At 52.5% G+C, this 25,851-nt stretch overlaps 1 protein-coding gene across 16 annotated transcripts in view; it reads right to left on the reverse strand.

Moving 5' to 3' along the window:
- Nucleotides 1-821: 821 nt before the first annotated feature.
- Nucleotides 822-25,851, reverse strand: part of LOC141954788 (microtubule-actin cross-linking factor 1-like) — a 146,023-nt gene continuing 120,993 nt past the window's right edge. For 7 of the 16 annotated variants that reach the window (XM_074894697.1, XM_074894692.1, XM_074894696.1 and 4 more), the window contains 32 exons: nucleotides 25,463-25,666; nucleotides 24,656-24,664; nucleotides 23,333-23,564; nucleotides 22,399-22,625; nucleotides 21,343-21,465; nucleotides 21,136-21,237; nucleotides 20,628-20,729; nucleotides 20,356-20,529; nucleotides 20,094-20,249; nucleotides 19,736-19,933; nucleotides 19,247-19,375; nucleotides 18,754-18,927; nucleotides 17,790-17,945; nucleotides 17,442-17,648; nucleotides 17,195-17,314; nucleotides 16,801-16,970; nucleotides 16,471-16,630; nucleotides 15,617-15,811; nucleotides 14,585-14,713; nucleotides 14,361-14,504; nucleotides 14,039-14,227; nucleotides 13,596-13,713; nucleotides 12,889-13,052; nucleotides 11,528-11,690; nucleotides 11,228-11,382; nucleotides 10,900-10,974; nucleotides 10,115-10,132; nucleotides 7,929-8,046; nucleotides 5,414-5,625; nucleotides 4,730-4,840; nucleotides 2,755-2,878; nucleotides 822-2,424 (listed from right to left, as the gene is read on the reverse strand). In XM_074894697.1, the coding sequence (XP_074750798.1) occupies nucleotides 2,168-2,424; nucleotides 2,755-2,878; nucleotides 4,730-4,840; nucleotides 5,414-5,625; nucleotides 7,929-8,046; nucleotides 10,115-10,132; nucleotides 10,900-10,974; nucleotides 11,228-11,382; nucleotides 11,528-11,690; nucleotides 12,889-13,052; nucleotides 13,596-13,713; nucleotides 14,039-14,227; nucleotides 14,361-14,504; nucleotides 14,585-14,713; nucleotides 15,617-15,811; nucleotides 16,471-16,630; nucleotides 16,801-16,970; nucleotides 17,195-17,314; nucleotides 17,442-17,648; nucleotides 17,790-17,945; nucleotides 18,754-18,927; nucleotides 19,247-19,375; nucleotides 19,736-19,933; nucleotides 20,094-20,249; nucleotides 20,356-20,529; nucleotides 20,628-20,729; nucleotides 21,136-21,237; nucleotides 21,343-21,465; nucleotides 22,399-22,625; nucleotides 23,333-23,564; nucleotides 24,656-24,664; nucleotides 25,463-25,666 (4,815 nt within the window). In that variant the 3' untranslated portion in view covers nucleotides 822-2,167. The remainder of the gene's footprint in view (nucleotides 2,425-2,754; nucleotides 2,879-4,729; nucleotides 4,841-5,413; nucleotides 5,626-7,928; nucleotides 8,047-10,114; nucleotides 10,133-10,899; nucleotides 10,975-11,227; nucleotides 11,383-11,527; nucleotides 11,691-12,888; nucleotides 13,053-13,595; nucleotides 13,714-14,038; nucleotides 14,228-14,360; nucleotides 14,505-14,584; nucleotides 14,714-15,616; nucleotides 15,812-16,470; nucleotides 16,631-16,800; nucleotides 16,971-17,194; nucleotides 17,315-17,441; nucleotides 17,649-17,789; nucleotides 17,946-18,753; nucleotides 18,928-19,246; nucleotides 19,376-19,735; nucleotides 19,934-20,093; nucleotides 20,250-20,355; nucleotides 20,530-20,627; nucleotides 20,730-21,135; nucleotides 21,238-21,342; nucleotides 21,466-22,398; nucleotides 22,626-23,332; nucleotides 23,565-24,655; nucleotides 24,665-25,462; nucleotides 25,667-25,851) is intronic. The other 9 variants (XM_074894693.1, XM_074894704.1, XM_074894707.1 and 6 more) reach the window with 6 other exon arrangements.

The raw sequence follows: 25,851 nt of genomic DNA on the forward strand, positions 1-25,851 counted from the left end.
CACCCACCCCTAGGGATGCTCACCCTCGTGGGCACCCAAACCCACGAACACCCAAACCCACAGGCACCCATCCCTATGGATGCTCACTCTTGTGGGCACCCAAACCCATGGGCACCCACCTCTATGGATACTCACCCCCATTGACACCCAAACCTGTGGGCACCCACCCATACAGATGCTCACCCTCATGGGCACCCAAATCCAGGAACACCCACCCCTATGGATGTTCACCCTTGTGGGCACCCAGACCCATGGGTACCCACATTAACACCCATCCCTAGGGATGCTCACCCCCGTGGGCACCCAAATCCAGGAACACCCATCCCTATGGATACTCACCCCCATTGACACCCAAATCCATGGGCACTCACCCCTATGGATGCTCACCCTCACCCATGGGCACCCACCCCCATGGCCACCCAAAACCACAGACACCCAACCTGTGCATCCACCCTCACAGACACCCATTTCAGCAAGCACCCATCCCTACAGGCACCCCCCCCCAATGGGTGCTCACCCTGTGCACCCACCCCCAGACACTGACCTCACCGAGCACCCACCTCACCAACACCCACCCTCATCGGTCGGCATCCTCACCGGCGGGCACCCACTCCAGCGGTGGGTACCCACACCACCCAGCACCCTCGCCAGCACCCACCCACCCACCTGGGCCTTTTAATTGTGGGGCTGGTGGTTCCCTGCTCCAGTTCTGCAAGGAAACCCGGGTGCAGACACCCCGGGGCTGGCGCAGCCGTCGCCTCCTCGCACGGGATAAACAGCTCCGGCTCTCAGACTTAAAAAGCTAACACTGTGGAATAAAGTAGGAGGCAAGATTGTTTATTACCGCAAGCAATTTTAATACAAAAATGTGTCTGGTTTTTAAACAATTCATTGGTAGAGCTTCAGTTTTGCCTCAATTTAAACCAATTGAGAGAATCACACAGCAACACGGTCAGAGCCGGAGAGGAACAATATTTAATAAATACAGGAGCTCTGGAGAGTCCCACTCCCCCGGCCCGTCTCCTGGTCACTTGGTCAGTTTGATTTTATTACAAAGAAAAAGTAGCGTACAAAAGCGAGACAGGACTCGTAGCAAGTGTGCTGGTGAGACTCATTTCAAGGACAAGCAACTGTGCGTGTAAGTCCAGATTTCTTCTAGGAGCAGAGGTCACATCAATCTCAGCCTGGTTGGAAGTGGAATGACCAGTTCAATAATAAATAGGAAAAAGAGATGCAGATAAATAGTGATTCTGTAGGGAACACCTTGGTCTCTTAGGCCATCAATCCAGAAGAATCCTCTAATTTGTCGGCCCCACCACCGCTAAGGGATGTATCTGAGTGATCCAGACCTGCAATCTTACCAGCGTGCTCTCCTCCGGCCAGCTTCAGCGTGAACCCCCTCCCCAAACCCCTCCCCATCGCTTTGCTCTTTACAAACGAAGTTGTCGGGACAGTATTTTCGAGACAGCAATTGTCATGACCTTTGCTGTAGTGTGTGCAAATTTTATTAAGTCAAACTCCGCTTTCTTCAGGTAAAACCACATAGCTTTAAAAAAATGGAAACATAAGCCCCAAGTCCCCTCACCTCATGTTTCTCTGGTTGAGGTATCTGTGATTTACAAAAAGAGAGTTCCTTGAACACTGTAGGATTCAGGTCTTTGTTTTTAAATATAATTTACCTTGCTGAGACAGCAAGTTAAGTTTATAAAGATGCATTTAGGAAACAATCCTAAAAGATAAAGCAGGTTCACACCCTGCACCGCGCAGAAATCCTATTTATATTTTAGTTTTTCTTTACACTTTCACATCTTGACCTTTTTTTGCTTCCTCTTTTTTTTTTTTTTTCTTTTTCGTTTTTTTTTTTCTTTTTTTTCTTTCTCTCCCACATTTCAGTTTTCCAGGCCCCTCTCCAAACAGGGGTCACCGAGAGGCAATTTTTATCTACATAAATATTCACATGAAAATAGTAACTTACAAAAAAGGAAAAAAAAAAAAAACCCAAAACAAAAAAAACCAAATAAGGCAGCTTCATAACACAACTTTCTTTTACACTTTTAACAATATAGTTTCTCCCATTTAGAATAAATATACATCCAATGTACGTAGCAGGGTTAAAAATTGGACACAGGTTGTATTTTCTTTCTTTCAGGAGGGCGTGGGTACAGTATTATCTTTTAGGGCCTGGAGTTTTTGGGGTGGCAGTGGTTGTTTTCTTGGACATGGTTGGGATTTTGGAGGGTTTGGCCATCCCCCGGCGCGAGCCGCCCTGCCCGCCGGCCACGCTGCTCTCCGAAGTGTCCGAGCACGCCGACTGCGTTTCCAGAAGGTCAAAATCGGAGGCGTCGCTTCCCCGCCGGCTGCTGGCCCGGCTCCCCGTGCGGCTCCCGGCGCGGCTGGTGGGACGACTGGCTGTTTTTTTAGGATCTGCAAGGAGAGCCGAGGGAGCCGTGAGCAGGCTGAGGAGGAGGAGGAGGATGCCTCTCCATCCCCGGACCGACCGGCACCCAAATCCCCAGCACCGCTGCAGCTGCTTTCAACCACCCCCCCAGTACCTCTCAATCGGGGGGTTCAGCACCAGAACTGTTTCATTTCTGAGCTTTTAACGAAGCAGCAGCGTCCTCCTCTCCCAGGCAGGACACAGCGGTGGCCATCGGCCTCCCCCACTCACTGCGGGCTCCCGAAATATTATTTTCTCTGCCAATTTAAGTAGGAAGAGCAGCGGCAGGAGTTTTTTTGTTTTTACACCTAACTTACCTGCCCGACTGGTTTTGGCACCTGTAGAGACAGGTGAGGAGCTGTTACTGGTGTCCCCAGCCAGGGAGGTTCGGCTGGAGTGGAAGGTGGGTCGCTTCAGCTTGCTGCCCGCCGAGGGGGTCACCTTGGGAGGAAGCACACACAGAGCATCTTTCAGGTGTCACCTGGGCTGTAACGGGTCAAGATCACGCCCGAGATCAGCACCTCGGCAAAAAGATTTGGACGTTTAAGGAACACCCATCTTAATGGTCAAGGAGAACACAAGCTGTCGTTTCAGCAGCGGTTAATAAAAAAGAAAAAAGCTTGGATCCGGAAAATTTGGAGGGCAACGGCAGTTTGTGCGCTGCGGGCTGATGCACAGCTGGTTGTTGGGAAAAAAAATAAGAGCAAAGCTGCTATCCAGCCAGAGGACAGCATCATCTGGGTTCAAAAGCTCCACAAAGAGAACACGAAATCTTGCAAAAATGGGTATTTTAGCATTTAAGCAGCTCAGGACCATTTTGGAAGGTCAAATGCAACATGGTGTCTTGAGAAACGCATCCCGCTGGAGGGAGGCATCAGCGCAGGGTGACTCTGCGAGGAGGGACGTCACCCCGGTGCCCCGGGGGGGTCCACGCACCCAAGGGCAGACAAATTTTAAGAGCAAGGCACCAGCGACAAACAGGGACACAAACCACAGCGAATCAGCTGCGCTCGCATCCTGAAACGGTGCTTTTCCTGACCTTTAAGATGTTGCAAACGCAGGGAAAGCGGCACAACAGGCAGCTCTGCTCCCGCCGCTGCGGAGGAAAGCGAAGGGGAAGGTGCCGGCAGGGCGAGGGCACCTGGATCCAGCTGGAAAGGGCAGCTCCAGCTTCTGGACACCAACCAAAGCTCTTGCGTTTGGGGCAGCGCTGCAGGGTGTCCCCTGTCCCCCGGGGCTTGGGGGGACATCGCTGCAGGGACGGCTCCAGCACAGCTGCATCCCCGGACAGACGTACGTTAATACCAGAGGGCTTTTCCCAATGAGTGTTAAAGCAACAGCTGGGGAGGTTTCCCTCCATCCCCTGCAATTTTGTGATTTTTGGGAAACTGGGAAATCTTGAAATGTCATGAAACTGGAGCTGCAGTGGGGAAGAGGAGGGTGGGAGAGGGGCGGCTGAGCAGCGGGCTCCCCTTCGGGCACCGCAGGAATTCAAATCCATTAACACGTGAGTGCGAAGGTACCACGTCCACCATCAGAGATTTCGATTCTCCTCCTTGATCCTATTTTATAAACATGTTAACAGCAGCAAGCAGGCAATTTAGAGCAACCGGGGAAGTGCTCCTGACCTTCTGATGATTTAAAAATAATTCCTTTTCTGCGTGAAAGCGCCGCCAAGCAAGACGCAGTTATCTTGCCAGTGAATCACCGAGATCTACCCAGGATTTCTCATCACCGATTCACAAGGTCAGGAAAAGTCCACAGGGAGGCTGAAACTTTAGGGAGATCAAGTCTCATCCCGAATTCATCCTCCTGGGAGCATCAAGCTGGTGACAGTGCCGGACACACCAGACGTGCTTCAACACAGTGATAAAAACAAGCGCTTCATAAAAACGAAGGCGATGTGGTTACTGTGCATGCGCTGTAGCTGATTTTCAAGTCTCAACTCGGCTGCTGGATTTTAATTTTTTGAAAGCCAAACACAGCTGCTTTCCCATGCTTAAGCTCTTAAAGCTTGGAAAATTTTTTTTTTTTTAAAGCACAAGAGGATAAACGTCGCTCTCGCGGTCTGAAAGCAGGTGAATGTGAGCTGCAAGCCGTTGGGCTTTATGTTTTATTTAATCCGAGTTAGAAACCCATGAAAAACGCTAACAGTCCGAGCGTTAGCGGTGCTAACAAGCGCTGCTCTACCACAAGGAAAGCGTTAAAACAGGCAGGGGAGCAGGAACTTCTCCGTGCCAGCGGCACTCCGGCCTGTCAGCAGGTCCTCGGGGCTGCGAGACCATACTCTACCTCGGCGCTCGAGAGCTGGAAGTCGGAATAATCGAATCCCCTCAGGGGGGTGCCCGCTTTACTGTTTATCAACCAGGGTTTGTCATAACATCGAGAGAAGTGATGTGGAGTCTGTGAAATGGAAAATCCAAGGGGGGGGGGGGGGAGGGGGGAGAGGTGGGAGTAAGTAAAAAAAAAAAAAAAAAGAAATGGAAAAGTATTTGGAATGGGGGGAAAACGGTACTAAACCGAAACGAGAACCAAACAGGAAATATATAGATTAAAATAAAGGTTAAAAACCCAAACAGATGATGAAATAAAACATGCATGGGTGAATGATGTGGTGGGAGAGACGATGGGCGATGGTTTCTTCCTGCCAGGCTGCGGCCCGGCCCTGCCTTGGGGACCAGGAGCCTTCGGCTGCACGACCAGCGCCGGGGACCCTCCTGAGGAGCCACGAGCGTCCACGCTTGGGCTGAAAACCTGTCCTGCAGCATTCCACCCCACCCATCCCGCAGGGACAGGGGGTTCTCCCTGCAGACACCATGAACATCATCTAGAGACCACAGTAACCATCAAGCCCCCAAGCCCCAACCTTCCTCCTCCTCCTCCATACACCTGCAGCTCCTGATCTCGCTGGGAGGGTTTGGAGGCCACTGGTTTCTAAAGGAGAGGAGGGAGGAAGGTGCCACGCGCGAACCCCACCTTGGCTCCGCTGGCCGGAGTTGCGGGAGAGGATGGCATGGAGGCGCAGCTGTGGTTGCTCTGGCTGGCGCTGGAACTGGATCGCGTCGGGGAGGCTGCTCGGGAGGATGGTTTGGATCTTCGGCCTCGCGATCGGAATGGCGTCATTCCCTGGGAGGCCCCTTCTGGCAAGATGAATTTCTCTCGGAGTTCAAGGTTGGTCCGTCCTCGTGCTGGAAGGGGACAAAGGAGAGGAGACCTGAGGTTTGCACGAATCCAACATTGTTACCAGGGCTCAGGAGGCTCCAGGGGTCGGAGCACGTGTCCTCCTGATGCCTCCCCAAGCCCATCTCCCCGCTCTGCCCTAACCACCTCCTGCCATGGATCAGCTCTTGGAGAAACTGGCCGATTAAGAGCTGCCTGAGGGCCATGAATTCATACTGGATGCTCTGTTATTCTCTTGTGTCTCAGGGAAAGCATCCTGATGGTCTTTAAACACACCACGTTACAACAGTGGCCAATGTCACCTTTAACATGGCTTAAAAATAGTAAGAGCAGCTTTGAAGGGTTGAGATTCTGCTCTCTCACAGCTCCGGGCAGCTCTTCACCAATTTTTGGGAAGAGGTGAGAGAAAAGTGACCACCACTAAAAGCCAACTTTAAAATTTTCATTGAAACGCCTCAAAGAGCTGGAGGGTCTCTCTTCGACAAGAAAGAGGCAACCAAGCAGGGAGAAAGTCTGTGGACTTCAGCTCCGGGGCCAGCTGACGTGTGTTTCATGCTCACGGTGTTCGAAGAGAGAGCAAGGGCACGCACCGAGCCTTACGGGACACGGGAGCAATTTTAGAGTCGATGCATTATGGACCAGAAAGCCAAGAAAGCAATTGCAGAAGGGAAGCACCATGCTAGATAAGCAAGGGATGGAAATAACCTCGATGTCAGCGCTGTAAAACATCTGCTGCAAAGCGTGAACGGGGGAGGCCGGAGGAGCAGGAAAAGCTTGGAGCTTCCCCGGAGCGAGCGGTACACGCTGTAAATCGTGCTGCTTTCAGCAACAGCCGTGGGACAGCAGGAGCAAGGAATGGTTAGGCGGCAGCTTGAAGAAGCCAGATCCGAAGCAATTAACATCTCGGAGACCCCAGTGAGACAGGGACATATGGAGCACAGACCTAAGCTCTCCAAAACACACAGCCCTGATGCACTTCATTCCTGGCCAGCCCCCTTGCTAATCCTTCTCTGTCCCCCGGTCACGGCTCTCGGCCCGTCGCAGCGGAGCGTCGCTTCCAGCCCCCAGCTCTGACCACGATAAAACCTCAAGACAGAAGGTTCTGGAAAGGAGGCGACTCCAGTTCTCTGCGCCCACGGTATGTGACCCCAGCCTGCGTTAGCCCAACCATCCCTCCCAAACGAGTCCCACCAAACGAGCTCCAGCAAGATTTGGGTGGTTCTTCCCTTCTAATGTGCTGCTGCGTCTTCCTTAAGCTCAGTTCATCCAGGAGCTTCTTGCACTTGAATTTTCCTGTTTAAATGCTGAACTGAAACGTCTTTTTTCTTTCACTGCTGGGCTGGTCAATCCCCGGGACACACTTGTGTAAGGTGACCCTTATTGACACACTTCCAGCAGGATGTGGTGCACAAAATCCCCTAAAGAACCCAGCCCAGCCCTGAACAGCCCCACGGACAACGATGTCCAAATGCACCCCCTTTTACAACTCTAATCTGACACGTGGTAATCTGGAAAAAAGAAGGGGGGCCACATTCCACCCTCACGGGCAGAGCCGGGGGAAGAAAGTTAATTTAAGCCACTAGAAGACCCAGCACCAGCAGCACCTCTCGCTGCAAACAGGTATTTATGGTGCCTGGTACTGCACACCTCAGGGTTTCCAAATTAGTTCCTTATGCCACTGCTCCAAAGACAATAAATGAGCTGAGAAAACTTGTATTAGAAATACATCAGAGAGAAATCAAGTGGTTCAAAGTGACAGGAGAAATGTCTCCTTATTCACTAGGATGAGCTGGACCACCAGTGCCCCGTGGTCACAGCCCTGTGTGGCAGTACCACAGGTTCACAGACCCTGGGCCAGAGCATCTTCTCCCCAGAGTGTCTCTGATCAGGATTTTACCATCTCCTGGCTTTAAACCTTTTGAATTCTTTCAGGTCACCTTTATAAAGCTCACTGCATCACCCACAGCCACACGTATGCACCGACCGCTTCAAAGGGAAGCCAAGACCCCCAACACGGCAACGCAGCTCCGCTCACCGGGCTCTTAAAAACAAGAAACACAACCCGTCCTTCTCCTCCTCCCAAGACACCTGGCTAAACGCTGCGAGACTTGATCCAGTATTGCCAAATTTCACGATTTTAAGTCCTGTGGTTTGCTCTGGATCTGTTTTCTCCAGCTCCCGCCTGTTATTTGGATAACTCAGACCCTCTCTGGTACCATCTGGTCATTCAAAGTCGCAGCAGACCAAGTTCTCAAACTCCCCTTACTGGGTGAGAAGACACCAGTTGTATAAACCCCAGGAATAGCCTTACCTCTGCAAGGATCATTCTTCACTAAAAATTCATCCAGGGCCATCCATCCTCCACCGACGCGAACCATGACCGTGCTCCGCAGGATACGGACCAGCCGCAGCTGCTGGGAATCGCCGAACTGCGGAGCCGAGAAACAGTTCAGACAAGGGGGACACAACAAGGGACACTGGGCTCCTTCTCACAGCAGGCTGCACCAAATGCTTTTAGCAATCTATTGAATACTTCTAAATTTTCTCCAGATAGGTTCTTCTGGAATAAGCGCAGGCTGGTACCGGTTTACAGGAGTTTTTCTGCTGCGCGGTTTTAAGATGATGCAACTATCCAAATGCTTTAGTTTTAAAGCTGGGAAGAGAATTTTTTAGAGCAGCAAATAAGATTTTGGAATTTGGTCTCTGGATGGGTTTTATCGGCCAGAATTGTATTTTTTTCTTTTATTTTGAAGGAAATAGAGGCTGGCAATGCCATCACCCTCCTGGTGCAGCCCACGTGGAAAAGAGCCGGCTGATTCAGATCCCTGAGTGCCGGTGAATCAGCAAGGCAAGCAGTGCTGCGTCACCGCTGAGCCAGAAACCTCTTATCATCAAGTCTGAAGCCCAGGGATTTCACTGAGCCTCAGACTTGACCCCACCAGCCAGAAAGCCCCCGCCGCAGAGATCACCCAGTGAGGATGTTTCGGTGAGTGCAGAGTGATGGGAATCCAGGCAGGAATCCTGCAGCAATGTTGATTAGTGATTGCAATGTTCATTAGTGATTTTAAACACCTGTTATATCAAACAAATGCACCCTGAATCAGAAGCATGTGTCTGTTTTTTCAAAGCTCCCTAAATCTCCTGGACAGCCAAGTCCAGGCTCCTGCTTGCCCTCTGCACCGGGCAGGTGGCAGAGCCGGTGCGGGACACCGGGAACCTGGCTCGGACGTAGCAGCTCTGCATCCAGGTGTGATGAGAGAACAGGGGAACCAGCCTTTGAAAGCAAGACCATCTTCAGAAGAATTAAAAAAAAAAGCAAAAAAAAGCAGCAATGTTTTCCCTGGGACGCAAAACCCAAGAGATGAAATGAAAACAGAGAGTGCGAAGCCACACTGAGATGGGTCGTGGCAGGCGGAGGGGCAGGAGGTAACAGCATCTCTGACCCTCCTGCCCGCAGGGAGATGGGACCCTGGACCGTGCACTGGTGGCTCTCCCTGCTCGGGGGGTCCTACCAAAACGTGCTGGCCCCAGCGCAGCAGCGAACAGCCGCGTTCGGCACGGCCACGGTGCCCGCGGGCAGGGAGAGGGCAGGGGAGCTGCCTTCCCTCTCTCCGGGCTCTACGTACTAGTTCTGCACCAGGGACAAGTCAATTCTCATTTCCCCTGCCATAGGTACGTTATTTTTCAGTTGCTGTTGAAAATGTTTCTATAATCACTGCCTAAATTAAAGCCAGAGCTCTCTTGGCTCCGTCCACTTCCGACATCCAAGTTTGTTTCTTTTTGGGCATGTTTTTGGTACCATCATTCCACATGAAAAATATGCTTTTCTATTCGAGCGGGGGCAGAGGGCACATCGTAACGGCACGTGATGCCTCAGTCCCGTTAAAAAATAAAATCAAATAAGAGCTCTGCCCCCCGAACCAGCCGCACTCATGCACGCTGCCCCGCTCAGCCCGGGTCGCGGGGACACATGCAGGTTTTGTGAGCCTTGCTCCGGTTAGGAGTTACTCAGTAGGTGTAGCGGGGACGGGGGTTTAGTTATCGTTACCTAGGGGATTAAAGGGGTGGACTCGGCATTCTCATTCCACCGTGATCGCGATCCAAACCCACCCAGAGCCTGGTACAGCCCTCGTGCAGGTAGTTGTACCCCCGTGATTTCACCCGGGCTGGCCATGATTTGCTACTGGTTGCCATTGACACCCCCAATGTATCCGAGAAAGTAGCCACGGAGAGAAAAATCTCTCAATTTTTGTCAAATCCTGCTTTTTCCACGGAATTTTTCCCTTTTTTCTGCCCAGTGCAGTCTTTTTTTTGGGGCGGCCCTCCCAGCTCAGGCACTCCCCTGTACCAGGCTCTGCTGAGCAGCGCTCACAGATCACATCCTCCCACAGCAACAAAGGACAGAGCAGCATCACAGGCACACAAAGCTACGTGGTTTTTTTTTTTAAAAAAAAAAAAAAAAAGAGGTGAGAGACAGCATTGCAAGGCAAACTGTACCTGATTGCCGAGGAAGAACTACGGAGAGAGAAGAGTTGTGGAGGGAGAGGGGATGGGGAGGGGGGGGGAGGAAAGTCGAGAGGAAGAGGAGGGGAAAGAAAAACAAGAAAAACATTTATGGGATTAACAGTGCAATAACCATGAAAACTGTTAACTGCAGGTAGTTAGAAATCTGTGGGGTTCATGCTATTTGGGGGTAGGGTAGAAGCTCAGGGAGCCTGGGCTGGTGCAGCCAGGGGTGGGGGGGCGAGGGCTGCGGCTCGGCTCCTCCCAGCCAGAGCATCAGCCCCAAAACCAGCGGGCAGGAAAGCGGCAGCTCTGCTGCCAGCTCCTTTCACCAGTTCACCTCGGTGAACGATCTGAAACATAAACAGCGAGCTCGTTACAAAGAGATTCTTTAAGGAAATTATTCTCCCTTCTTCGGGACCGAGCTAAGAAAAACACAGGCGTAAGGTACACTCATCCACGAGCAAAACTTCAAGGGCGGCTGCCGGCGGAGTGAATGCAGCGTTTCACGGGGCCGGCGGGCCGGCGGCCCCAGAACAGGGCCACTTTTATGCTCTCCCGATTCGGGGAACGCCCTGGGGCCGAGGATGACGCTGGGCAAACACAGCCCAGCCACCTCCGCCGGGAGCCGGAGGACGAGGTCTCCATCTCGCCCCGGGGAGCCCAGGGGGGTCCCCCGGCGCCAGGCTGGGCACCCCGTCGGTGATCAGCCCCCCATGAGTGGGAAGGGGGAGCAGGATTTGTGCCGCCGGGGCAGCGTTTGGCCCCCTCAGCCTTACCCGGTATTTGTTCTCGCCGATCTGCTCCACTTGAAATCTCTTGGCACACTTGCACTGGGCCACTTGCCTGGTGACCTGCCATCACCAACAACACAGGTAAGGGACCAGGATTTTGGGATTCTCCCCCAAATACAAGGCACTGCTTGGATAACGCACAGCCCTAAGCAGCCTTTCCTTCAAAAACATGGTAGGTACTGGCAGTACCCAAATATTTTGGGCTCAGCACCACCACAATCCTTTTTTTTCTTCTTTTTTGTCCTCCCTACTGCCAACCCGCAGCCTGAACCACCCCAACGCCCCCAAGCACCCATCTCTTCTGGTGCTTTACCTCATCTTCGATCTTGTCGGCGTCAGTGGTGGGGCGGTAGGCATCCTTGTTGGGATGGAGAGCAGCCACAAACTCATAGTAATCGATGTAGCCGTCGCCGTCACGGTCAAAGATGTCAGCCACCGCCGTCATCTCCAGCTTCGTGGTGGGGAATTCTGGAAAGAGAGAGAAAGGAGTGACTGATGCAGGGACCTCACTCATCAGATGTCGGAGCTGCGTCTCAGTCCTCGAGCAGGGTTGACCTCTCGTCACACTGAGGTGGCCGTTTGCCGAGCTCGTTTCAGGCAGAGAGGGACTTACTAGAGGCCAGGATGCCGTCGATAAACTCCTGCCGGGTGATCTTCCCGTCTTGGTCTTTGTCGATGCGCCGGAAGAAATCCATGACACGGGATTTCTTGTGGTTCATCCAGCGCATATACTTCTTCCGCCAGACATCGAAGTCGAAGTTTGCAAATTCCTTCAACTGGAAGGAAACCCGTGAGAGTCAGTGGGGGAAATCCCCAAAGGAGCAGCACCCCTGGCCCTACAGCACCCTAAAACCCCAGCCTTCAGGTCAGCCCCTGCCCGAGCTCCTGGCATTAACACTCAGCCCCCGCACCGCCCGCCCTCCCGGGAAGGTTAATCTGGGTTTATCCAGACGACCCCCGTTAACGAGGGGGCCACTCCAATGGACTTTCCAGAACAGAAGGACACACAGCGTAGCCGACAGCCACCACGGGGACCGCGCATCATCGACACGGGATGCAGCATCCCCCACGCTGCTGTACGTACACATACGCAGAGATATCAGCTACTTGCACACAGACACACACACACCCCCCGTCTCTGCTCGGGCGTTTGGGGATGGTTCCTCACCCGGGATTTCGCCTAACGACTTGCCAGGCTCTGCCCAGGAGGAATACTCATTGTTGGCATCATTTTGGGCACGTGTTTCCCCTCTCCCTTTCCATCTAAGGAGCTGAGGAGGGATTTCTTGCTCATCCTCCAGGTAAGACAGTGCCTGGGGCACATCTCAGCTCTGCAAAACCTGGCCCTGCAGCTCTGCCACCAGCCTCAGACGAACCAGTCACCCTCCAATTTAAACTAACACCCTTTTTATCCCCCCCCTTAACAGGACTCCCACAACCCCACCAGCTCAAGCAGCTCACAGCAAGGTAATGCAACAATTTTTAGCGCTTTTTTTTTTTTTTTTTTTCTCTAAACATTCTTGGAGTTAAAAGCAACAAAGAAAAAACATTAATACGTATAAACTGAACTGACCTACAGCAAAAGCAACAAAAAACAAAAACACTCACTTCTGGGCATAGCTGCTTTGTTAAGCATAAATAAAAACAAAAATTACATTAGATGTTTGGAAAAGATATAGACAGTAATTGTTAAACTAATTACTAGGAGTAAAGCAGGCCTGGCTGTCATTACCTCTACAGATACCGACTGCAGGGGCACAAAACAGTTCATTAATGTGCAGTTAATTACAGAAGGTAGTTTTCAGCCTTAATACTTCAGGAGTATTTTTTTCTTTTTCTTTTGGCATTTTCAGAAAAGGCAGCAATAACTGTCTGCAAGAGCTGGGCAATTCAAGAGGCAGCACTAATTTAAAATGCTTCTCAACCCCCAGCACTGCTCCCCACTCCCTGCCCCGAGCAGCCGGTGGCCGTTACCTCCTCCAGCCTGTCCAGGGCATCGTTGAGCTTCCGCTGCCGCTCCAGCGCCAGCAGCCAGACCTGCTGCCAGCGGGCCGAGAGCTGGTTTATCCGGGGGTTCTTTGTTTCTGACTGGGAGATAATGGGCATGCTGGGGGGGGCGGCCTGACTCAAAGATTTTCCTGGAAAAAGGGAGAAAAGGAATTGGTTTGAGGTGGTGTTGATGGGTTCAGCAAGTCTGAGCAGTCCGGGAAAGAGCAGCAATGAAATACATTTTATTTTTCACATAGAAAACCTCCCACGGCCTTGCTGGCTGCTCTCCAAAGGGATGCAGTGTCCCCAGGTAGGAGGACGGAGTGATGGATGGCTCTACACCCAACTCCCACCCCCAGCGCTCCCTTTGCACTTGGGAATTCACAGTGGACTCTGGCTTTGAGAAACAACATAACAAAAGACCCCAAAACCTCATCACAAAGCAACTGCAGAGAGAAAGAGAAGAGCAGTGACAGCACAAGCTTCCCCAGGCGCCGCACACCCCAGCACGGGTGTTTTGGCAAATGCCACCTGGATTTTCCCCTCCTGACAAGTTTCAACTGCCTTCCTGGTGGCTGTCAATGCAGGATGCCTTGTTAATTGATAATCAAAGTTAATTAGTTTCCTATGCGTTTCATTTCCTCCCACAGTAGCACGTTTCACTGAAAGCTGCGTATCGAGCGGAGACATACTGTTGCTGCGGGACTTCTCGATGAAAGGCCCGTGGGGGGGCTCAGTAGCTTTCCTCTTGTATGTCTTTGTGACCCGGTCCACGTCTGGCTGTTTCCGTGTCATCTCCTCCATGAAGGACTGTCAAAAGGGACAAGAAAACCTTTGCAGTTTCAAGATATTTTCAGTCTCCTGTTGCTCCAGATCCTCGCTGGGACGTGCCAAGCCCATAGCGGAGACGTGAGTGTTAAGCGATGGGGGCTCGGGGTCAAGCTGTGGCTTGGATCTGCAGATGCTGGAGATCATCCCCTGGGCTGGCTTTGCTCCCAGGTGACAGCTCCGGTTGGGCCACATGCTGTTTGAACAGGGACTTCCAAGAGAAGTCACTGCCTCCTCCATGGAGGGGTAGGAAAATCCACCCCCCGCCCTTCTCCCGAGCGCCTGCTGTGTTCAGCACTGGGCTCACCTGGTGTTCGGAGATGAGGGCTTTGACCTGATCAATATTTTGTGGCATGGGCTCCTGGTCCCGCTGGATCAGGGTTGTCTCAGCCCACTGGATCCAAGCCAGGAGCTCTTCCAGGAGCTCTGCATTCGCCACCAGCTCGGACAGCGCAGCCTCCAGTCTCTGCTGGTGCTGCTTTGCCCACGTGAGGACCTGTTGGAAACACAGAGACGACCGTCAGTCCAGCGTGGGAAACCTGGCACAGGAACCATCACCCTGTGGCCATCCCTGGTGGTGGTGGTGTCCACCAGCCCCTCTCGCCATCAGCCTGGAACAAAGGACTCACCTCCTCAAACCTGGCTCGGATGATGGTGATCCAGTGTTTGATGGTGGTGATGCAGTCGGGGTGGCAGGCAGCCAGGATGACCTCCCCCATGCCCACTGCCGCGTTCACATCCACTCTCTTCTCCTCCACTTTCTTCATGAACTCCTGAAAGGCCCAAATGAATTATTTTGCAATATCGTCCACTATAAATTTTGCTCGGGTTGCCTTTCCGAGCTCCCCGCTACCTTGTGTGCGTCGATGAGGGACTGCAAGGCCTCGGCGTCGTCGGGAAGCGCGCCCCGAAAGCGCAGGGACTGCTCTGCCTCCGAGAGCCACTCCAGCAGCATGTGCACGGCCGTCCTGAACTCCTCTGCCTGTGGCGACAAGAGCATAGCTGTTAGCCCTCCTCCTCCTGAAACAGGCCGCTCCGTTCACTGCTGAGCTGGATAGACAAAGGGCTGAAAGGGACTTTAAAAATAAATTAAAAAAGGGGGGAAAAAAGCCCCGTCGGTTGGCCTGGGTTTGTGCAGCACCAGCAGATGGGTCCCACCATGGCTGGGCACCTCCCTCCCCTCGGCGTCAGCTGCACTGAAGAACTAAATGTTTTTAAAAACAACTACCTGTGCTCTGACCAATTTGGCACCTGGGTAGTTTATTCTGTAAATTGCCTGCTTGACATAAAAACTACTTAAGAGCCTTTGACCTAAGGAAGTATTTCTTTCCAGAACGGGTTATTAGGCAGCAGAATGGGCTGCCCAGGGAGGTGGGGGAGCCCCCATCCCTGGAGGTGTTTAAGAGTAGGGTCGACATAGTGCTGAGAGATATGGTGTAGTTGGGAACTGGCAGTGCTAGGTTAATGGTTGGACTAGATGATCTTCAAGGTCCTTTCCAACCTAGATGATTCTGTGATTCTGTGACCTTTTTTAATTAGCTTCAATCTAGGTCTCTCTCTTGCACTGGACATTAGCAAACACCAGCCTGGACAGTCTCTGATCACCGCTCTATTCCTGCTGTGCACATCGGTGAGATCTTTTCATCCTCCCTTTTCAAATCAGCCTTTTTTGGCTCTTCTTTGGGGAAAAGAATAAATAACTGACACCAACCCATTGCTTTGCAGTTCTCACTGGTAACTGCTGCAGGGCTGGGGTGTCCTGCTTGGCCAGGAGATCAGCCACCGGGCAAAACCTCTTCCCTGAGGTTTGTGTTGACCTCCTGGCATGAACCTGGAGCCCAGCAAAGCTCTGTGAGGTCGTTTCCACCCGTAACCTTCTGCTCACCTGCTTCAAGGCCTGTTCCAGGCGGGTTTGTTTGGACACGGACAGCTTGCACACTGTGTCCCACCGGTTGCTCAGCTCCTGCAGCTGCACCTTCACCCAGGTCGTGTCGTCTCGGCTGTTCTCGATGAGCTCCCGGCCGGAGCGTTTCAGCACCTGGACTGTCCCCGTGCGCTTCCCCAGCTCCTTCTGGAAAACCTGGAGGGAGAGAGGGCAGCAGTCAAGCAGGGCTGGTCAGTCCCAGCAGGTTGTTTCATGTGGGGGAGGAAAAAAACCCAGGAGGGAACATCTGAAATGGTTTGGAACATGGTTTTCTGCACGCACATCAGGGATCCACCACAACCCGGCGCGATGGGAGGGCAGGCAGGCAGGGAGCTAGACAGCGCAGGCAGCTCCTGAGCGCGTTTTGGGGTAGGAGCCCCAGCTTTCCACCCTGGCAGAAGTGGTCAAGACCTGGAGCAGGCAAGTTCTAGTCCCTGCTCAGGCTGTAACACAGCGGCTGTCTTGAACGGACGCCCAAGCCCTGCCCGGGGATTTCAACATATGACCAAGAGAGAACTGCCAAGACCAAAGTTTATAGAGGACTATAAATTCAGCCACCTTTTCAAGACTAAACCCTCAACAGATCTGACTGATAGCATCTCAGAAGGACAGAGCTCCAGCTCCTGTAACCTTCCCAGTAACGTAAAAGTTTCTTCCCACTTCTTCGCCCTGTTTTTGCTCTCCTTGTCCACCACAGCAAAGCAGAGCAGCGAGACACACGGCTCTGCAGCAACTCTGGCTCCTCTGTTCTTTGGCTCCTGGGGAAGACAAGCCCCACTCATGTCTCTGAGAAGAGCTGGAAAAGGCGCTCTCACCTTGTGAGCATCCATCAGGTTCATGACCAGATCCAGGTCACCATGGACAGGCTGGTCTTCAGCTAACTGGGGTTCCACCTTGTAGAGCCAGTCCACCAAGGCCTGCAGCGCATCCATGAACTGGCCAGAGAACAAGAGAGCTTCTTCCAGCTTGTGCTGCCTGCAAAGCAAACACCCCCATGAACTTCCACGAACAAACTCACCTCCTTTTGTCATGTCCCAGTGACCTTCTCCAACCACCCCATGAAATGACCTCCCCTGCTCTGCTCTCCCCTTTGATAAGTCCTTGGCAAACGAGCGCAGCTGGTGCAACGTTAGGGCTGGACTTACCTTTCCACAGATTTGCCACACACCGTGTCCCACTTATCCCGGACTTCTCCCAGTAAATTGTCCAGCTTTTGAGTGTCATCTGGAAGCAAGGCTTTTTCTTTGAGGGCTCTGCCTGTCCTGATGGTGGTATCATAGACGGGTTGCTTCCCGCCCAGTGTCTTCTGGAACTCCTGGAAACCAAAGAGAAAACTGCTTCAGAAAGCCTGGCCTTGGCTCTCTGAAGACACCTGATGCTTGTGAAGGTCCCCATCTGAACGTTTTCCATGGCAGCGGTAGGCATGGACATGCCTCTCCGTGGTCCTGACTGCAGAGGAGATGTTGCCCTGCTCCCCCTCCCAGCGCAGCACCCTTCCACCCAGCGTCCAGCACCAGTCTTGCTTTGGCAAAGCTCTACCTTGTGTTTGGAGAGCTGGAGCTTGATTTTGTCGGGATCATTGGAAATCTCCAGCTCCGAGTCCAGGTGATTTTCTGCATCCTCCAGCCAATCAATCAGTTTCTTCCAAGCTTCGTGGAACTACAAAGAAACAGGAGCAAGTCTGAAACTTAACACTGGTGGTATCCCCAGACCTTTTCTTGTCTCAGGACCTCCTGCCCTCAAGGCTGGCCCTTGGGGTCTGTTGCACCTTTCCCACTTCTCTCACCTGCTTGGCTCGCTTCCTGGCATCATCAAGAGCCCGTCCCCGCTCCACCGAGCGCTGGACGACCTTCTCCCAGCGGGACTGGACGCTCACCAGCAGGTTCTTGATCAACACCACATCCTGCTTTTGACTGAGAAACTTCAGCTGGTTCCCAGTTTGATCCAGCTCGATGATCCGATCCCGATGAGCGTTCACCTCGTTGGCGAACACCTGTGAACAGCAAAGGTGTGTCCTTCTGTCTGTAAGGGGAGCCGGACGGGCCTGCGAGCAGCCCGTGGGTGCAGGGGAGATGAGGTGCCACCCTTGCTCCCTCCACCCCGGGGAGCCGTTGGGTGCTCAGGGCACCGGTACCTTGTGCTCGTCGATCTGGGCCAGCACAGCGTTGAGGATAAGGCTGGCCGGGGGTGCGATGTTCAGGCTCTGCTCGGCCAGCGTGAGCCAGTTGATGAAATCCTGGAGGGAGTTCTGGAAGTCCGTGGCCAAGGCCAGCGCCTCCTCCAGCTTTGCCTGCCGCAGCAGGGAGGGAGAAAGGGAGGGGGGAAAAAAACACAACACAGAGGGTGAGAGCTCACGATCCGCTGTTTCGCAGACAGAGGCAGCCTTTGTGTCCCTGCTGAAACATCCCTCTAACAGGAACCTCATCGCCTCGGCCCGGGAACGCGACTTGTTTACCAAGGGGAGGGGGCTTCCGTGAAAGCCACCGCTTTCTTTCAAAACAAGAATCGTCCCTGAAAGGGGAGGCCTTCATCGGCACACGAGCAGCTGCGTCACCCTCAGCTTCCCAAGAAAGGGATCGCCATGGGGAGAGCGGCTCGGTAAATGAGGTGGATGATATTTCGATAGCAACAGCTGCAGCACTGCAAATTTATTCTGGGCTGAGGCCACTGCGTCCCTTGTTTTATCTCATCACCAGCCAAAAGCCTAGGATGGAGTCAGCTCGGAGGAGGATTTGGCCTGCTGTCTCTCAGAGGACCAACAGAGCCTGCCTTTCAGAGCCGCGGGAGGTTTCTTCCCACCTTTCCTCTAAATTAACCCAAAATGCAATTTCACTCTCATTTTCTGTGTGATTTAACCAACTCTGGTGACTATCTAGAAAAAAACAATAACAGCTTGATGCTCAGACAGCACCACCTGAAAGACAAACTCAACCTGTCCAACCAAGAGAGAGGTTGTCTAAAAGAACCACCCCCAGCCCTCCTCTCCGGCCCCGACTGGCTCCATCCCTCCTGGGAAAGCCGAGCAGCGCAGCAGGGAGCACGTGCTGTCAGAGCAGCTCACGGGGCGAGGCTGGACGGTGCCTCTCTGCCAACACTACCTTTCTCTCCTCCATCTTGGTGCTGACCAGGCACCATTTCTGCTCCAGCAGCGCTACGCTCTGCTCCGTCTTGGAGCCCGAGCCAGAGTCATCACGGTTCAGCAACATCAGTCGCCCCTTGGCCAGCAGCTGACTGTAGACGTCCTCCTTGGCCTTGAGCTGGCTGTACAGCTCCTGCAAGGGAGGCATCACCCAAACGTTACACAAAGGAAGAGCTCGGAGAGGGGACACAGCTCGCTGCGACTCAGGGCGAGAGAAAATTACGTTCAGGGCAGGCAGCAAAGTGACAGCAGTGGGTCACTTTGATCAGCGAAAGGTGGTTAAAGCATCATGATGCTCGTCCCAGGCATCAAGTGCAAAATTATCTCTAAGAAAAGACCAGAGAAACACTCTTCTTCCCATTAGATATAGAAAGGAAAAGTTTTAATGCTGATATTTGACAGACAGGAGCTTGCTGAATTAAAAGCATTAAAAATCTCTCCTAAGAAATTACCATGTGGGCATTGAGTTGTTCCCGGGCAGTTTCTGGCAGACCTCCCGTGGGTTTTGATGCCGACAATTGGCTCTCCATCCTCGTTAGCCACAGGAGGAAGTCTTCAATCTCACCATGGAAACCCTGGGCCTGTTCGGGAACATATTATCGGCCACGGATCAGATGACATCAGCCACCATTGATCATGCGCCAGGGTTAACGCTGTGTTTGCTTCAAAATCAGATAAAAAGGCAGAGCTGGATGTACCAGTGCCTTAAGGAGGGGTATACATGGCATATCCTTCACCACGCGGATGTGCCTGGGCCCTGCCATGCTTCTGGGCAGGCACTGAACCACTCCAGGTCTACGAGTTACGTGAAAAACTTGCATAAAAAAATTCCAGTGTCTCTCTACTTCTTTCCCTCTTCCTCTCCTCCCAAAGCAAAGGGGGGAGCGGACCCTCAGCAGCAACCCACTGCACAGGGTGTACCCCCGACACGTCTCGCTGACCTGCTGGAGCGTGGACTGCAGCTGCTGCTCCCTCTCCTCTGTCTTTTGCAGCACCGACTCCCAGCACGAGTTCAACTTCTCCAGGCGGTTCCGGAGGCTGCTGGCGTCATCCCCTGCGCTCGACTCCAGCAGCTCGTTGCCCGCTTTGTTCACTGTCTCCACGGTCGCTTGGTGGGCCAGGACATCGTTCTTCAGCACCTACGAGAGAAGTGTTGGGCAAACCTCTCTAAATGTGTTGGACACTTCTCTAAAACCCCCTGTTAATTCCTGCAGGCTCTCATGGACTTGAACCCTTCATGAGAAATAAAATCCTGCAACAGGAATAGACTAAAAATGGACCTGGAGTGGGAGTACTCACATGGTGCTTTGCAAGTTCAACCTCGATGACTTTGGGGTCTCCATTGATGGGTTTTTGTGCATCCAGCAGCTCCTCGGTGTGGGTCAGCCAGGCCATCAGCTCCGCCAATGCGTGCTGGAACTGGCCGAGCGCCAGGAGAGCGGCTTCTAACTTGTGCTGGGCAAGGACAGGGATGGAAAAGGAAAGTTTAAGTGATGAAGCAGGTGGAGCATGCCAGCGAGTTTCAGCCCCGCACTTGCGAAAGCCCAGATCTTCTCTCTACCTGTCTGTGAGCAATTTTCTCGCCCAAATTCTCCCAGAGATGTTTCAGCTCTGTCAGTGGTTCCTTTATGATGTCTCTGTCTGTCTCATCTGTAGCTTTTTTTAGCATCAGTTCACCTTGGTGATTAAGCTTTTCCATCTCAATCTGCTGCTGGTAAACCTCCATTTTAAACTCCTGCCAAAACAAGCAGGACAAAAACCAGAACAAAATGAATCACTGGAGCACAAGCTCTGCTCTGCAAAGCAAGAACCGGCCCCGCTCTGCCCGTGTACCTTCATCTCGTTCATTTGCTCCTTAACCGTGTTGAGGTCAGTGCCGACAGGAGACATGTTGCAGAGTTTGATCACGGCGTTATCCAGCCAGTCAAACATGGCCTGCAAGGAGCGCAGACGCCGTTAGCAAAGGGAATGGCAGAGCGTGCTCCCCCCGCAGCTGGTCGGGGAAACCCTACAACTGTGAAACTTGTCTTTGGGGGCAGAGGTGCCTGCTTGGCCAGCACTCGCTTTTGCAAGCGCTTTCCTCCCCTCTCCTGCTTCCAGCACGAGGACCTGACAGCAGCCAGGCTCATCCTGCTGCTTCGTGCGGAAATGAAGCAGATTTGGGAAGACAAATGCAATCAAATATCTGCTCCTCCTTGGAGCTGGTTGTTGAGCCCTATCAGAGGCTGCAAACACTCGCCCAGGAGATGTTTTCTGCTTTGTGTTAGTGCACCTCAGGGAGAAGATTTGCAGTGGTGTTCCCAAGGTCTACCCACTCCACACAAACAGCTCTGCCTCTTACTTGAAGCGTATCTTGGTATTGCACAGCTGACTGCATGGCTTCTTCAAGCTTTTCAAGCCTCTCCTTCCACGTTTTGTTTAGATTTTCCCACGCGTTGTTCATCTGCGGAACACACGATTGCCCACAAAATTCGTTAGGCTCTTCTACTGGAGCTCCCACTTGCTCCTACCTGATGTTATCTGAAGGAGAGGCTGCTGGTTTTCCTACCTCATCAATGCTCTTTTTCACTTCTGGTTTCTCAGTTTCGCCACAGGCAAAAATTAAATCAGTTCCAAGGAGTCGGATGAACTCCAGCTCTTCATGCAAGCCGTCCGTCTCCTCTTTAATAGTCTGTATGTAACAAAGCCACAGAAGAAAAATGTTTATTACTAAATTCTCTTCCAAAATTGCCCCCTGAACAGGAGGGCTAAAGCACGGAGAGTCCTTCCTGCTCTGGTGTGCTGCACCCTGACCACAGCCCCGGCCATGTCCTGCTCACCAGCATCGCCCCCACCAGCCTCGTCTGCTCCCACCTCTGCCCACAGTGGCAACGGGGGAACTAAAATAAGAACATCTGTATTTACCTTGACGTGTGCCTGAACTGCCTGGCTGAAGATGTTGTTTACAAGAGATGTACTGTTTACAGGAGTATTTTGTCAGTACAGGAATTAGTTTTTGAGACTCAAGAGCAGCAAACCAGAGTCAGAATGGTTATAGAAAGGAAATAGCAAGGACAAACTTAGCAAAGCATAAAGAAACATCCCTGCTCCCCCAGGTCCAAGTCAAGTCAAACCCACCTGAAGTGGATTTCACCACTTTTGAAACAACCAACAACATACAAATCCAAGCCCATCCAGCTTCACACTTATCTCCAGTCTAACCAAAATCTAAATATACACTTCCCACGCTAGACAGCACTCAGATGCCTTCGGCTCAGACTGGGAGCAGAACCGTGCAAACTTTCACATCACTCAAAACAAGTGGGCACACGACTCTGGCCACACGCTTGATAAGCTTCCCAAAACAGTAGCAGATAAAGTGATTTAAGCATCATTTCCGTGTCTGGAACAGGGGGTGGTGGTGGTGGGGAGGGATATGTGAAATACGCTTCTGGTTTTTTTTTCCTTGCAGTTCCAAATTGCGATGGAAATAACATTTCATAATCCGACTGCCTGCCTACAAAACTATTTTACAGCCACGCTCATGTCTGAGATCTGTCCCAGTTTAGCTTACAAGCTGGGTACAGACAAGCTCCAGGCTGAGTTACAGTCCCATGGTCCTCACCTCTGCCGCTTCCACCTGCTGCTTGATGATGGAGGGGTCAATGCCTGGGCTCTCCAGGTCGTGGACGATGTCCTGTGTGTCTTTGATGGTAGTCAGGAGGGCTGCCATGTCGTACCAGAACTTCTCTGCAAGCTCCAGGACATCAAGGAACTTCATTTCACGTTCCTCCGCCCGAGCTTTGATGTCTTCCCAGAAGAAGACCATCTGATCCAACTTATCCTGGATTACTGAGGAAGGGAATAAAAACATTCAGTGAAGAAGGAAACCTTTTTACAACTCAAAAGCATTTTGCAAACACTTTCCTCTTAGAAATAGCCAAGAGAATACTCAAATGGGAATTACAGATGACCAGGACTATCAGAGCATTAACTCCGAGGGATACTGAGGGACATGAGAAACTCCAGCTTGCAGAAATAAAGCCTTTATTTATGTGCAGGCAAGCTCAGGGCAAATTTGCCCATACACTCTCCTCCAACGAACTTCTGTTCTGGCCACCTCTAGCGTGAAGTCTATGCTCACTCAGTCCATGAGCTGGCTGTTGAGCTGCCAAGAAAGGTGCCAATTAGTGCCAATCGTGTTGACAGGTCTTTTTGTGCTGGGGATGTTCCTTCCCTCCATTAGATGCTGAATCGACACCAACAAATCATTTCACAGGGGCCACCAACGGTTGCCACAAGAGACCAGCTCAGCGTGAGGGCTCAGCTCACAAATGCTTCTTTCTCCTCTGGCTGATGCCACCCTGGCTGCTCCAGATGGGAGCAGGCACCAGATCTCTCCACACAGAGGACTCATCCTTCCTCCGAAGGCCCGAAGAGCCTCTGAAATACACCCCTGGGACATCAAAGCAAAGCGATGGAGCCACGGTTTGGGTAGGAGAAGCTGGGCACTGCCGCCAGCCCAGCCAGCACCTCCCGTTCAATCCACCCGGAGATACCTTTTGCTGCCAGGTCCTTATCTGCTCCTTGCGATCGGCCGATCAGCTCTTCCCCGCGGCGTTTCAGAGCCTCGAAGGAGGGCTGCAGCTTTTCCAGCTCCACGGTGGCATTTTTGTTCTCGCTGATGCACTCCCGGATCTTATCGACCTCGGCGGGGATGAGGGGCGGCATGCGCAGGCGGGAGGAGAGGGCCTCCAGCGTCTCCAGCATGGGCTCGATCTTATCGTGGAACTGGAGAAGAGCAAGTCCATTAGGGCGGGCGAGAGGAGGTGAAGCGACGCCGCACCGCTCCCTGCGTGCGCGACAGCCCTCAGCGCTGCGCCCAGCGGCCTCTCGGAGAGGACAAACATTGCCTGCAACAGCAACCAAACCTGCAGCCTCCTGCTCACGCCTGCCTCTGCTTTCCTTCGCTGCCAACAGCCCCAGGCTGCACCAGCTCAAACCCCACGTCAGCCATACAGACTCACGGAGCCGGCACCGGCAACCAAACGCGGCAGCGATTTGGCACCGGATTCAACCTTGCAAAATTCACATTTTTGACCGCTGTCCCGCTTCTTGCGGACGGGCAGCGTGGCAAGAAAAACCCGGTTGTTTGAGCATCCGTGCAAAGACGCTGCTGGAAAAGCGCCTGGTTTTGGTGCTGACGGAAAATCTCCCGCTTGGTGCGACGCCAGCGAGAAAACCACCCCGGCAGGGTCAGCGGGAGATGGTGGAAGGCTGCATGCGCACGGGGAGGAGCGAGCTGCCACGGAGCTGGGGCTTCCACAAAAGCAGAACCAGAAAGCCAAGAGTGAGAGGGGAAGCGGGTCTAGCAGGGTTTATCATTATTTTTTTAAAGAAAAGTCAACTTTGGCCTTAAAGATCCCAAAGCATCTCTGCTGGTGAGGAGGACAGCTCTGCGCTCCGGTTGCCAGCTCTGGTCTCTCTCTGCAGGACACCGGTGTCGGTGTTTGCCAAGTCCCAGGCTCTAGCAGCAGAGAGGAGACGGGCTCTCGGGGCAAAGTTGATCGGGACACGCTGGCTCAGCCAACAAGCAGGAGCAAACTGGCAGGTTCAGCTAGAGCAGAAAGCTCTGTGCATCAGTGTCAACCGCTCTGAAAGCAAAACCTCAGCTCTGCAGGAAGCATTCCCAGCGGCCTTCCCGCCGAGACCGGGCGGCAACGCAACGAAAGCCATCTCACAAACGTGACTTCAGGCCCCCGGAGTTAATTTTTAAGCGTGTTCTGCTGAGCTGTGCACGGACCAGAAATAAAAGTCCGGGTGTAAAATAGAATCAGGCCAAAGAAAGAGCGTAAACGAACATCTGTGGTGGTGGGGCTTACCTCTGTAATCTGCAATGGTGGGGCGCAGTCAACACAAGAATGAAATGGGACCATGTGGGGAGGACGGGCACAGGCAGCAACACACACAGATAACACATTCCACAATGGGAGTGAGAGATGAGACGGGACAGGGGTGTGGGGGGAAAAACTCGGAGTTAATACAAGTGCAAACCAAGAGAAGTGACTACACAATACAGGAATAAAAAAAAAAAAATAAACACCCAGACACGACAAAAACCAACTGTGCTACGGTAACACGGGGTGAAATGAAACATAACTAGGGGTCATAAACCCTCCGCGGCAGAAACAATTCACCCCCTCTCTGGACTTTAGCACGTACAGCCTCTGCCCTTCCTTCTCTGTCTCTGCTCCTGCAGTCACTGACCTTCTCTGGAGATGCCCAGACCCTGGAGATGACCGTTAACTCTCCCATACAAAGGATCCCATGGCTGTTGACTGCACACACAGCTTATCAGAAATGAAACTTATCTCTCCAAGCTCTTTCAAGAGGCTCTCTGGGCCCTTCCAACCTTGGGTGGATGCCAAAACAGCCCCTTTGAACTTGCATTATTATTGAGGTTGTAAAAATTTATTACCCTATTTACTATGTCAAGACTCAAACGCCTTTGCCCCTGCTTTCACAGCCAGCGCTGAGCAGCAGGAAACCTCCCTGGAGGTGTCTGACCACTTCGTGCCTTATAAAGGGTTTTACGATCATAACGCTCAGAATAAAACCGCATTGCAAAGCACGTGGCTTCCCCAGGGGACTGCGACAAGAAGACTCGGCTCCTCTGCACCCCAACGTACCTGGGTGGACTGGGAGACGGCTTCGTCGAGCGCGAGAGCCCGCTGGCACACCTCCTCCTTGATTTTGGCATACATGGCCTCAGCCGTCAAGTACTTTTTCTGCACCATCTCCCCTTCCTCGGGGTTGAGGTCCTTGAGCTGCGGTCCGATTTTCAACAGCTTGTCAATATGAGGTTTATGTTCAGCAATGGACTCTCTCAGTTGCTAGGGAATAGAGGGGAAAAGAATATATTTGTTTAAAAATCTATTGAAAGCCGCTGCCTATTTGTTTCACGCAACACTCCAAGAGCAATGAACGTATCTGGTAGTGAACTCACACCGCTGATTTCCTGACCCAGCATCTGCCAAGTACGTGGCATTCAACTCTTCCTAACATGGCTACGGCTCTG

Source organism: Strix uralensis, chromosome 25 (assembly GCF_047716275.1).
Source record: "Strix uralensis isolate ZFMK-TIS-50842 chromosome 25, bStrUra1, whole genome shotgun sequence".
Classification (NCBI taxonomy): domain Eukaryota; kingdom Metazoa; phylum Chordata; class Aves; order Strigiformes; family Strigidae; genus Strix; species Strix uralensis.